Source organism: Aquila chrysaetos, chromosome Z (assembly GCF_900496995.4).
Source record: "Aquila chrysaetos chrysaetos chromosome Z, bAquChr1.4, whole genome shotgun sequence".
Lineage (NCBI taxonomy): Eukaryota > Metazoa > Chordata > Aves > Accipitriformes > Accipitridae > Aquila > Aquila chrysaetos.
This window is the reverse complement of record NC_044030.1, coordinates 81,537,572-81,550,127: the sequence shown is the minus strand read 5'-3', so window position 1 is coordinate 81,550,127 and position 12,556 is coordinate 81,537,572. Positions and strand designations below refer to the sequence as shown.

The window sequence follows — 12,556 nt, the reverse complement described above, 5'->3', positions numbered from 1 at the left end:
ACCTATTCACCATTCTATAATGGGTTAAGATCATTCTGATTCTAGCCCATTTACAGCTGATTTGCTAACTGTTTTTTTTAAAGCAAAAAAGTAAAACTAAAATTGAGAACTAAAGAAAACTACTGTCATAGGAGCTTTGAACATAGTTGTATGCATTCAGTAGATCATAATGTCAACAACAGCTTTATGGAAGGGTACTCTGTTCACCTACTCTTTAGGGAGCCCATTATGATGTATTATTTTTGCACAAATTCCAGGAGTATATTCAAAGGATAATTTTTTAACTAAAAGGACCAAACCTGAACAGTTAATAGCAGTTAAAAACCGCTGAGCTATCAGAAAAAAATGAGAGTTTATATAAAATAACAATACTTGTGGGAGGGCTGAAAAGTCTATGAATTACAAATAAAACATTTATGAACAAGCTAAACAATCTGGTTATCTTTCTGATAATATCTTACTGTGTGGGTTTTGTTTTGTTTTTTAAAGGAACAAGCACACTGTAAATGAACTTAAAGAACTTGGGAAAGAGAAACCTCTTCCTCTCAAAAGATTTGAAAATGTGAAAGTGATTTGCACTCCTTATCAGAAATACTTGCCTTACTGGTTCAGTTCTAGCTCTTTTCACATTTTAAAGCCTCTGTGAATAGACAGACTTGAACCTACCATGAGGGTAAAAGTCACAGTTCACCAAGCTGCAGCATTGTCAAGAGTCAGTATCCCAAAAACTAATTGCGGCTTTTGACCTAATAATGGTCTGTCATATAACAACTAAGCTTACGTTCTTTTCATGCAAAGAATGCACTATTATTTATACTTTGTAAGGGAATTTAGAAGTAACCATGTTGATCTAATTCATACCTCTTAGAACTTCCTTTTAGATTTTGCTTCCCTCCATGACCTCCAATCAGATACAATACAATCATACTTTACATAATCTTGATTTTTAACTACTGTACATCAATGAACTGTAACATGCTTAGCAGCTGTAGAAAAGACTTGTTGGCTTTCAATTCTGTATCTCAATTTGTTACTTAAAGAAAATTATATAGGAAATTTAGATAGACTAAGAGTTTTAGAAGTGTCTGAAATACTCAAATGTTGCTACATTAAAACAATCCTTTACAAATATTTTACAGAATCTGACATCCTATTATCATTAACTACAGAAAGCAATATACCCTTGGGCAGCACTTCTACAGGGTTTACCAACATAAAATACAATGCCAAGATACTAATAAGAAACAAGGATCTTGCACGTTAATTGGCAGTGAACACTGGGAGACTCTGATTAATAAATGTCAGAGCTCACGAAAGAGCATCCAAGGCAAGAACGAACATAATTACGTCAAGTGACAGTGAACTCTGGACAGAGGTGAGTAACATTAAAATACGCAGCAAGTCTCAAACTTACTGCTGCAAACATGAAAGAACCAGCACTTCTGGAATTCAGTGAAACCATCAGTTTGACCTTTTGATGACTATTGCAGTCAACGACAAACTTTCCAAAATTAGCCCCTGCACTACCTGTAGATGCATACTTTAACTTCTCCCAGGATTTACTGTGCATCTATTTGTAGACTTTGCAATCTAGAAGGGTTTCCCTTCCTTACTGTATCATGGAAATAAAATAAAAAAAAAGAAGTATTTCTCCTCATTTTTCCAATACGTAGCCTGAAACAAACATGTCTTCTTTATAAAGATGAAATTCGTAGGCATGCATTGCAAGTACACTGTTAGGAAGGTCTCTTCTTTCAAAAGAAGGTCTCTCCAGGAAAATGTAGTTACTCCCAGAACTTGGTAGGTATTGAACCATTTTGGTTTTCTACTTGAAGCCTCTATCTCCCGTGTTCTATGTGAGTAACTTACTCAATCTTTGCAGGGCATTTAGGGACAGAGGTGAGGTTCAAATATTGATATGGAAAAAGAATTAGCTGTGAGTTTCTCAGGAAAAGTATCAAGTGGAGGGAGGGCTGTCATCTTTACCACAAAATACAGCACTTCTGGCTAGCTCAGTCTTCCTCGAAATGAAACTGAATAGCTACATGAACTCTTTGTATTAATTTGAAACCAAGAAACTCTGAACAGAAATGCTCAAATTCTTGCAGGCAAAAGGAAAAATTTGGTTGGAGTCACAACTTAGTTTTCTTTAAGGGAACTGTATTAGAACATGAAATATTAATTTAAAGATTCTGAATCTTTGCTTTCATAGCTTATTGAAAACACTGAAGAACAGCCTATTTTAGAGAAAATCCACTGCTTGAATAAAAATTACACTGAACTGATTTCCATTGGATACACAGGCTCCACAAAGTCTTTCGTGGAATTAAAACAGATAGCCTTTCACTATAAATCAGGTTATAAAAAAGCCAACATTTGCCTAAAATATAAGTGTAATGAAATCGAGATGAACATTTATCCAGTATTTTTTAATGTCAACTGTTGTTGAAACATCAAATGGAAAAGAATGATTCAGGTTGGTGCAAAGGGACAGAATTAGAATTATGGGACACGAGTTTGTTTTCACAACAAACAAAATTCTTGGTGATGAAGACATACTAGTCTACTGGTTTTAAATCTTCAGCAGACTGGTTTTATAAAACCGTCTATGACTTACAGGACTCTAAACTAGATGGAACAATCTTTCATGATATATATAGTCAGTGTTGATTGCTTCACTTATCAAAAGTTTCATAAGGTAGGATCACTGTTCTTAGCAGAATGCTAAAATACCACTTGGAACAGAGTGCTAAAGCAGACTTTGCACTACCGCATGGATGATAAAGAGCAATTCTGTATTTATGGGCACATGTGCTAAGTGATCCCAAAAGTATATTCTCCTATCTTTAACTTCAGTTATTCTAGAAATTGCTCAAAACTTTTAAAACAGGATCAAGTATTTTCAGGTCAGTTACAAATGAGTCACCAAAAGTGACTGAAAATTTCATGACATGATCATGACTTGGGTCACTGCAAGACAAGGAAAGCTTTCCAGTTACCTTTTTTACAGTCTTATCAGGTTCAAGAGCAATATCTGGAATGTTGGCATCCACCATGAGGGAAAATAAGTTCAAGATCAAGTTGGAATACCTAAGCAGAAGAGCAAATTAGGTAAAACACTTTGTAAACTGTACAAAAGACATTTTGCAAACAACTTCATTTAAGAACACATCATCATCTTAATGTGAATTGGTAATGCTTCAGAGGAGGTGCATTCATAACACTTTAGTTGAACATATTTGTGTTAAAAACATAAGGTACCTGATATTAGCAGTGAAAGTTTAACCCTCAAACCGTCTCAAACTGCCAAAACTGAACAGACTGCTCTGGTTTTATTATAATTTTCTAAAAATTGTCAGAACATTTATTCAGAAACACATCAAATATAAACTGTGATTTCATATATTAAAAGATTTAATGCCATTTTCTACCTCTAGTAGGACAAACATATGCTGGTATATTGATTCAAAGGTTATTTTTTATTAAAAAGGATATCAGTGATACAGCAGTATTATATAAATTAGCATTCAAACAGCTGAAGTCTTCACAATTACAAGAAATGATTTTTCAAGTTGCTTCAAGGGCTTTTGCCGTAACAAGTTGAATATAAGTGATTTTACCAGATCCAAGTCTGCAGTTGCTCAGTTAAGCTGCAATAACATTGGTAGGCATGCTACACTTACGAAGTACAAATGTAATTTATAACCATTAAAAAAGACAAGACAGAGTATAGTTTTCAGTCTTAAAGTGATATCGGAAGTACTCGCGAATCTTTTAAAGAACATCATTTTGCCCTTGCAGGAAATTAGCTGTAAGTTGCTTTTTGAAAGGATAATTTTCAAGCTGTTCAACATAAAATGAAACTTCCCTTCCTCTGTAAAGAGATCTAATCCCCTTTCAGAGACAAAGTAGGTAACTGACTTCAAAATCTGAAATATTGCTTTGCTAAGAACACTAGGAGCTTCACAGATGATAGAAAATGAATTCTTAGCAGCAAAACTTGTTTATTAGCAAGCTGCTGAATAAGCTGACAATTGCAAGGAGTACAAAGTATTTTAACTACACAAAAGGACTGCTTCATAGCTGTATTTTACGAAGTAAATACTGCTCAACAACAACAACGAAATCTCTCTAGAAAGCATAATTCCATCAAAAACTCTTGACACTTCATTATTATCTGGGACTAGCACTACCTAACACATTCCAATATAAGTTTTAACTCTTTATAAACACAAACATTTAATATAAACTGTTTGGGCAGAAATCTTCAGTGTCTTATTTGTTTCAGCTGTTCTGCTTCACTTTCCCAGGGGCAAGGGACTGGAATCAGGAAAATTACTTTTATCACAGATTAAAAGAAAGGTTAGACTACCATTTTGTTTCAGATCTGGTTAAGAAATCTGGCAGTCAAGTTGCTTTGGTGCCAGAACAGACACCATAGGTTGTAACGAAAATTTTTTCTACTTGCCTGAAACAAGCAAATCTCACTTTGAACATGCATAAATCTTACAGCTATGTTCTCTCAAGTCTCTTCCTAGGTCATTGGTAGTTGTCCCTTTGAACTGACCCAGGAGTCCAGAGTCTGAGTCCCTTTTGCTCTTGAACCACACAGAGAATAAGAGCTTATGAGCAGTACAGGTTACTAGGGTTATTTAAGAGATGGATGTTTGTAAAAGAGATTTCAAAGGTCTAGGCATGATTGCTAGAGGCCAGTTAAAAGCTGGTTCTGTTCCACACAATGAAGTCTTTTGGTTCTTGGTGCTTAGAGTAAAAGCACTGGCAGCATAAGATTAACTGAAGAACCTCATTAAAAAAAAAAATTCAAGAGAAGGTAAATTTGGGGGGAGTATGGAGTGGGAGGAGACAAAAATTAGGAAACAGCTGCTCACTATGCTATCTGCAGGTCTCTTCTTCTGACCCTCACCCCAACATTTCTTTAACTCGGTAATCAACTAGATGGTGGTCTAAGGGTGAAAAAGATCTTAAGTGAGTTTGTTAGCTGCCTCTATGATCCCTGTCATGTTTTACAGATTTTTAGAAAATTTATTAAAAAACTGGGACTTGACAAGAGAGTTAAGAGCTTCCTACTTTAGACAGCTGGCTGTCATCCCTCCCATAGGCAACATCCTTGGCAAATATGCCAAGATGATCACAACTGGTCAACTGACAGCCCAAATTCATCCTAAGACTAGACATTTTGCTGAAACACCCAAGTTAAGAATCTGACCTGTAAAAACCAAACACCTTTTTCAGGCAAGTCATATCACTCGTCTTTGACATCTACATTAAAGGGCTCTGGAACAGCTGACCTCCATCCACAGTCAGAATGAACTAGGAGCTCAGCTTCAATTAAGTACCTAAACCTGACCTTAAATTCCTCTCATGTAAATGCATTCTTTGTTTTCCTCAAAGCTCAGTACAAATTAATTTACAAAAGAAATGAGCACTTAGCTACACTGGAGGTTGATTAAGCTTACAGTTTGAACATAAAGTGCTAAAAGCAAGAAGGTTCTGTATAAATTTAAGAAATCAAACAAAATAACTCTACTCCTACATAGGAGAGGCCTCATATATACCAAAACACCCACATCACAAAAGTTCAAATTCTCACAGCCATCTTTTCTGAGAACAGCAGCTTTTGGTTTTAAGTGCTTAATATCTCATAAAATACATGCTTGATCCTAAGCACTCCTTTATGCATTTTTTCAACATTTAAGGGCCCCTTTGTATATAGATGTCTTAAATCAACCAAATACTTAGGCTGTTGACATAGCAGTAATCTATCAAATTCGAAGCCACTAACTTCTACTACAAAGACAGGACAGGAAAGTATACAGTTATCTGCAGTCCCATACTAAAGCCCTGTTTACCTGGTCTAACTCAAAAATTCCGAAGTTTAAAATGCAGTCACCTTTTCTGCAGTGTAACTTGGGACCCCCCAGGACTCATTTTTTCCCCTTCACAAGGCTATGTGTACTCCCCAACCACTATCATGTCCCAGTCAGCTATAATAAACTATGGCATTTATTCTTCCAAAAGTATTTCCTCACAGTCCAGACTCAAACAAAACTGACCTGATCCCATCCAGTTTCACCTTTGCTCTTCCCTCTTCACCATCTACCCCCAGCTTTCAGAAGACTATCTAGACCCTGCACTGCCTAGCTACAACCTTTCCAAAGAATCAGCACTTCCCAAGGGCCATCACAGCTATCTACTTGTTGCCTATAGTGTTTTCATTCGGATCTATACAGCCTCCTCTGTCCCCTATACCATTGAGACCAGACTGGGGAAAAACACTCTGGTCCACCCAGCTGGATTCCCCATCCATACAGAGCAAATCTCAGCCCAAACTACAGCTTCTGTCCCTTGTTACCTCCTAATCCTTTGTCCTTACCTATGCCCAAGCACTTAAACTGAGCATCAAACATCATCTCACATGACTAACACAGGGGGAAACCCTTATTTGGGAAGGAACAACACAATCTAGAACGTCCCCCTGGAAAAAGCTCTCAAATGTTGCAGCTGGATTCTTCTCTGCTGGATCCTGCTGAGGATGCGTAAACTGGGAATTCTCAGAGGAATGGAAATGCTGACACGTAACAGGACTTGAACATCTTAAATAGGCTCAACGTGTATAATGAAAAAGGCTGCTACAGCCCAAGTGAGGATGCAAGTTCTGCTGCCAGCCACAATTTGCCCTGCAACACTTTGAGAACACAGAGGCTGCTCTTTCATTACAGTACTGCTGACAAACACACACGACTGATTACTGTTGTTCAAAAATGGAAACATCTCCCTCACCCCCTGAAAAAACACAAAACCAACCAAAAAATGCACACTACTGATCATATGCCAAACTACTTCCAACCTAAAACAATGAACAACACTATTTTTCCCACTTACAAGTTTTAAATTGGTTTTGTTTTCACTCTGCAACACCAATAGAACCAGGAATCCTGAAACACTGAGATATAGCACTTTAAAGATGTAGAGAACTGTCTATGCCCCAGGGAAATAAAGAAAGAATAAAACACAAATTGACAGAGATGACAAGCAGAGTTTGCATTTTGTCTTAGCAATCAGAGGTTATGATTTCCCGCTACTTAGCCAGAAGTATCTGTGAACGGGTTTGTGTCAACTTGCAGAACTGTTAGAATGAAGCCATTCCACCTCTAATTATTCTTTTTTTCAATAAGCAAGTAATCTTAATCGTTTTTAGTTCTAGCTGCTTAAAGTAATAGTTATAGTAATACTAATATTATCCTACGCTATCTATCTTTGTTGAAAGCCTTAAAGATATTTATCCAGAACAATTTAAAAATACTTTCCAATTAAACTGAACAAATATTGGAGAGGCTATAATTACAACTACAATCCCAGACATTAAAAATGAAACCATCTTGATTTACAGTTTAGTTTTATACCCAAATTACTGCTATACTCCACACTTAATGATGATCTTTGTAGCAAATCATTACATAAATTAATGCAATTGATAATCCTTCACTGACACAACAAACCTTTCCATTGGAACAGCTAGGTTTAAACAATAAAAACAACTCAAGTATTTCCAAGTATTTCACAAATAAAAATATAGTATTATGAAACAGTTTTAAATGAAATTTAGAACATGGAATATACATTAGCCTTTCAGATTGTTCTCTGAAGTCAGAATATCGTTTGCTAATAACATGCCACTGGTTTTTTAATGCAGCTGAATTGCTTGTAACCTATTAATAATGTCAGTTCATAAACAACTCCTTACTCTTTCTCCTTTTAAGAAGTGGAAAACTACACGCTGCATTTTTGTTTCATATCACTGACTGCCTACTCTTCACACTATATGTACTTTTCACATACGCTTTTCATATTACTAATTTTTTTCCACATATTTGGAGGTTTACATTACGTGATCTTGATATTAAAGTGAAATAATTTCATCTCCACTGAAGATGTACTAAATGAAATCACTGGACAGACCAAGAGTGCTTACCTGTGTTCTGTTCAAACAGAACAAAGCTGAGCTACCTGGCTCAGAAAGTTCATGGTAAGTAATACAGCTGCTGCAAAAGAATGAAGCTGATTCCAAGTTTAAAGGAGAGATCTGTTGGTCCATAAATAAATACAGTCTAAAGAGGTTTTAGCTGTCACAGTTCTGGGTATCTACAGAAACTGCTAACATACTCGACTGTCACTACAAATAGCTAATTTTTGTCCTGCAGGACCCAAACCCAACTAAGGCTATTTATGTGCCATCTTCAAGCCAAAGAATTTGATCACCACTAATCTAAACTGGAGGAGGATAACAGCAAATGAGTAATGACTCAGAGTTAAAAGGACGGTTACTTGATCATCAATAATCAGAGAGAAAGTTGCTTAAGGACAAAAACATATCCAAAAAGCAAGATATAATTTAATACCTCATAGGAGTTATGGAAAAAAGCTATTTAGGTTATTAAACAAGCAAAATTGGAGGTCTTAACTTAAAGGACAATTACATTCAAGCTCCACAATATACCAATGCTGTGATGTTCTCATTCCTTTGTTTTGTACAAATTCTTGTGTCTGCGTTCAGACTTCAGAGTTTTGAATTTTCAACGTAAATATTTTCTCTGATTCATTTACTCCTCTTGTCTCCTGCTTTATGGTGGCTCTAATAGATTTTTAGCATAAAAATAGTATTGTTACCTGCGGAGATGGAGAAAGGCTGTGTAGCACTGCTTACGGAACTCCTGGTACTGTTCACTCTGTGTGCCTCCCATACCTTCCACCATCTCCTTATTCAGCTTCATTGGGGGAGGTAGAGGCTTAGGGTCCCGACCCAAAATATAACCAAAGTCAATGTGAAATAGTTTACCTGTAGAAGGAGGAAAGGCAAACACTTCACATAGTATCAAATCTTAATGCAAAACTTGGGGGGGGTGATTTTTAAGTGCAATCTCTAGTAGATGCTAAGCAGCTCTCAAAAAAATACAATTCACTGTTTTCTATAAAGCTTATAACTGTATATTTTATATCTTCAGCTGCCAATTTGAAATTACGGGTTTAAAAAAAGTAAAGCTGATTTCAAATTCATTAAGAGTACTAACTAACAAGATAAGTTTTTCTGCCTTTTTTTTTTTTTTTTTTTTTAAACAGATGGAGTATATTCACAAAGACTGAATCAATGTTGAAACTGGTCAGTAGATATTTAATGCACAGTTATATAACAGATACCTGTTATATATTCTTTGTGCCTTCTGTAGAATGTTAACAAATTAAAATATTAATACACCCATCGCATTGCTTTTAGTATCCCATTTGGTTGCTGTGGCATGAAACACATTATTTTAGTTGTATGTTAAATTTACCAAGGGGAAAGTTAAGACTCATGATCCTAAGAACGACCTTTTGAAGCCACCAAACACCAAAGATTTCAAAGCTGTTTCAAAATTCTTTTAGTTCTTTGAGTAAGGTTAAAATTTATCAACCATTTTCAAAGACATTGAAGAAACATCACTACAATTCCAAATCTGAAACTGTATTTCAAATGTGCCTAAGTCTGTCTTACACTTTTTCAGTACTAAAATACAAGAGTTACATCACTTGATCACTACCTTCCCCTTCTCAGGTCAACTGACTACATTTAAAATGTTTCTGCAGCATTAACTTCACAAAAACTTATATACATCTCTTGCTTCAAATGCATAAGGCAACTTCCCTTACTATCAAGAGCTTGCATGCAGCCATGCTGTTTACAATGTTGCTCAGACTTTTGTTAGGGAATATTCACTGCATTTTCTTTCAATAGTACTGAACCATACACGAGATGCAATAGGTGGCAAAATGAACAACTGCAACACCAGCAACTTCAAAAAACCTACTAAAACATTTAGATAATCTGAAGATTAAATATTATATAGGTACGCAAAACAAAAACGTTGTCAACAAATCAAAATCGTACAATCCATAATTCTTAGGAAGCCAGTTTCTAGGAACATTCTTGACTCACTTAAGTGGAAAACATTGACCATATAAAGCAAAAAAAAAAAGTTTTTTAAAGTGTTCTTCAAATAAATTTTCAGTTTAAAATATAAATTTTAAACAATGACTTGGGCCATAACAGAGCTGCGTTACAAAAAGATGGTAAGAATGCAGATATGCCAAGAAACTTCTATATAAAAAATTTAGAAGAAAAAACATAAGTGAAATCTGTTAAGTGATTTCCTTAGGACAGAGAGAAACCATCTTCCTGAACTCTACAGTAATAAGTAATCAGGAAATAAATTAAGAAGTACAAAAAGGTGATGGGTGTTTGAGCCGTTAGGTAAATTAAGTTCTGCATTCAAAGCAAAGCTACTCAGTGACATTAATAAATTTAAGTCTTATATGACTAATTTATAGAAGAGAATGAAATGCAGATACAAGATGGAAGATCTTTTAAACAAGAAGGTAAAAAATTATTAGTATGATTATCATCTAGACAGTCACAGATAGGACAGAACATACAGAGTCTTGCTTCAGAATTATAGAACTGAACAGCTTTATGGACAGAGATCTCTTTGCTAAGGGCTATTTTAACCTGCAGCATCCACATTCATCTTAATATTTTCATAAGCTTAGGTGCTCAGCACTCTTGAAAAAAATGGAACAGTCAGTATTTTTCAATTAGTCACCCCTCTTTGGCCATTTCATTGAATAATAATGTTTTATCATCAGAAAACGCTGCTTGAGATCTGTCATAAGCACTCTTCAACCCAAGAAACAAATTCCATCACAGTCAATTTTCTAAGGGAGATCACAAAGAAGCTTAATAAGCAGGCAAAGTATTTGCTAGTTGATAAATGCCACAACCATTACATTCTGCATACCTAATTGTGCTACAAAACCCATCCCTTCCTTCAATAGTTTTTTTCAAGCTGCTACAAGACTTACTTTTAGAGCTCATTTTTGTACACTAACTTTTTGAAGTAGGCATTTTGATATATACACCCCCTTCCACCGTTAAGTTACAAAAAATGTTTAATTAAAAAGTTTGGGGGGTCTGTGTTCTGTTCACTTATTCAAACCTGTCACCTTCAAGAGTCAAGAGACAACATTTTGAATAAAACAGTAACTCTTGTGGCAGTAATTAAATCTTTTTTTTAGTTTGCTCTGGAGATAGGGAATAAGAGGCAACAATTAATAATTTAAATTGGTAACAAAGATGCATCTAAAGCATTCAAAACCATTTTAATAGCTGACTGATATACTTTCATATAAATTAATTAGATATCAAGTACTTACGCATTTTCAGGAACGAAGTATAAAAAAGTATAAGATGAGGCCATCCTGCATTAACATTCTAGCTTCCCTAGCTGTACTTCAAAATCCAGCAGATTTTTAGGCTGACTTAAAAAGTATGTCAAAAGCTTTCATTTAAATACATTAAATATATTTAATGTTTTTCAAATCCATGTACTAAACACAGACTTAACTGATTTTCATTTGTGCAGTTCCTCCAAGATCCAAGAACCAGCATACCATATTACAGAATATGGACAGAAGGCTCCCCTTGGTGCTTGCCTGAAGCCGCTACACCAGTAAAGACTGACCAGCCAGCTTGAGGGAGGTACTGCGGTTTTAGAGCATTCTACAAAGAAGCCTGACTTATGTTCTCCCCGAGGACTTAACTACAATTGTAACAAGCAAAGAACAAGCCTGCTTTGGACAAATGAAATTGGTTGTATATTTAATACTGAAAATTATACATGTTAATAAATAATAAATTTATCAAGTTTAACAACAGATGATATGAAATCTTTTAATACTAAGATAAAATGTTGCAATTATCTCAAGTGATCAGCCCAAGTAAAAGTCAGGGTATAGCACTGAACATCCCACTTTCAGACATTAATGAATGTGATGATTAGACTACCACTCAGTATAAGCTCTATTACAAGAACAAGGCTGGAGAAAGTTTCTGGTACCTATTTGACAAGGTGTAGTGCCAGAAAATACTAAACAGTAGCAGAGAGAGCAGGATAAAAATAGGAACCTAACACCCCAGCTCTATATAAAGCAACTGTCGTAGAGTATATGAACTTCAAACAAAAAATATCACTTTGTTCTAGAACTCACTGTACTGAAGATGTAATTTTAAGAGGACAGAAAATATATTTAGTAAGAATTTTTATTCTGTAAGAATTGACTTTCACTGTGAATAGCATATTGTCTCCTAACATAGCCATCACTCCTGATACACATCTGTAAGGATGGAGGCAAAAACTGCCAGTACCAGCTCATGAATTTTTGTCAGCTTAAATGCAATTTTTTCTTCAAGAGCACAGCTCCTCAAAACACTACTCATTGGAAATCTGTCAGCCTCAGGTATGACAATAATTAAAAAATAAGCTTGTCTAGTAATCACAGCTGAAAAACAGTCAACAGGAGAATCAGCATCTTATTTGGGCAGGTGTTGAGTGAGTTTTTTAGTTCTGGAGCATCACACAATTTGTGCAGTTTGTATTTGAAAGTTCCTGAAATTTATGTAATTTGGTTGGTAAGAAACATACCTTCTCAACCAAATTTAGAAGAT

General features: G+C 35.4%; 1 protein-coding gene across 2 annotated transcripts in view; it reads right to left on the bottom strand.

Moving 5' to 3' along the window:
- PIK3C3 (phosphatidylinositol 3-kinase catalytic subunit type 3) overlaps window positions 1-12,556 on the bottom strand; it is an 81,432-nt gene that overhangs the window by 21,058 nt on the left and 47,818 nt on the right. For both annotated transcript variants that reach the window (XM_030004229.2, XM_030004230.2), the window contains 2 exons: window positions 8,689-8,857; window positions 3,000-3,090 (listed from right to left, as the gene is read on the bottom strand). In XM_030004229.2, coding sequence (XP_029860089.1) covers window positions 3,000-3,090; window positions 8,689-8,857 — 260 coding nt within the window. The remainder of the gene's footprint in view (window positions 1-2,999; window positions 3,091-8,688; window positions 8,858-12,556) is intronic.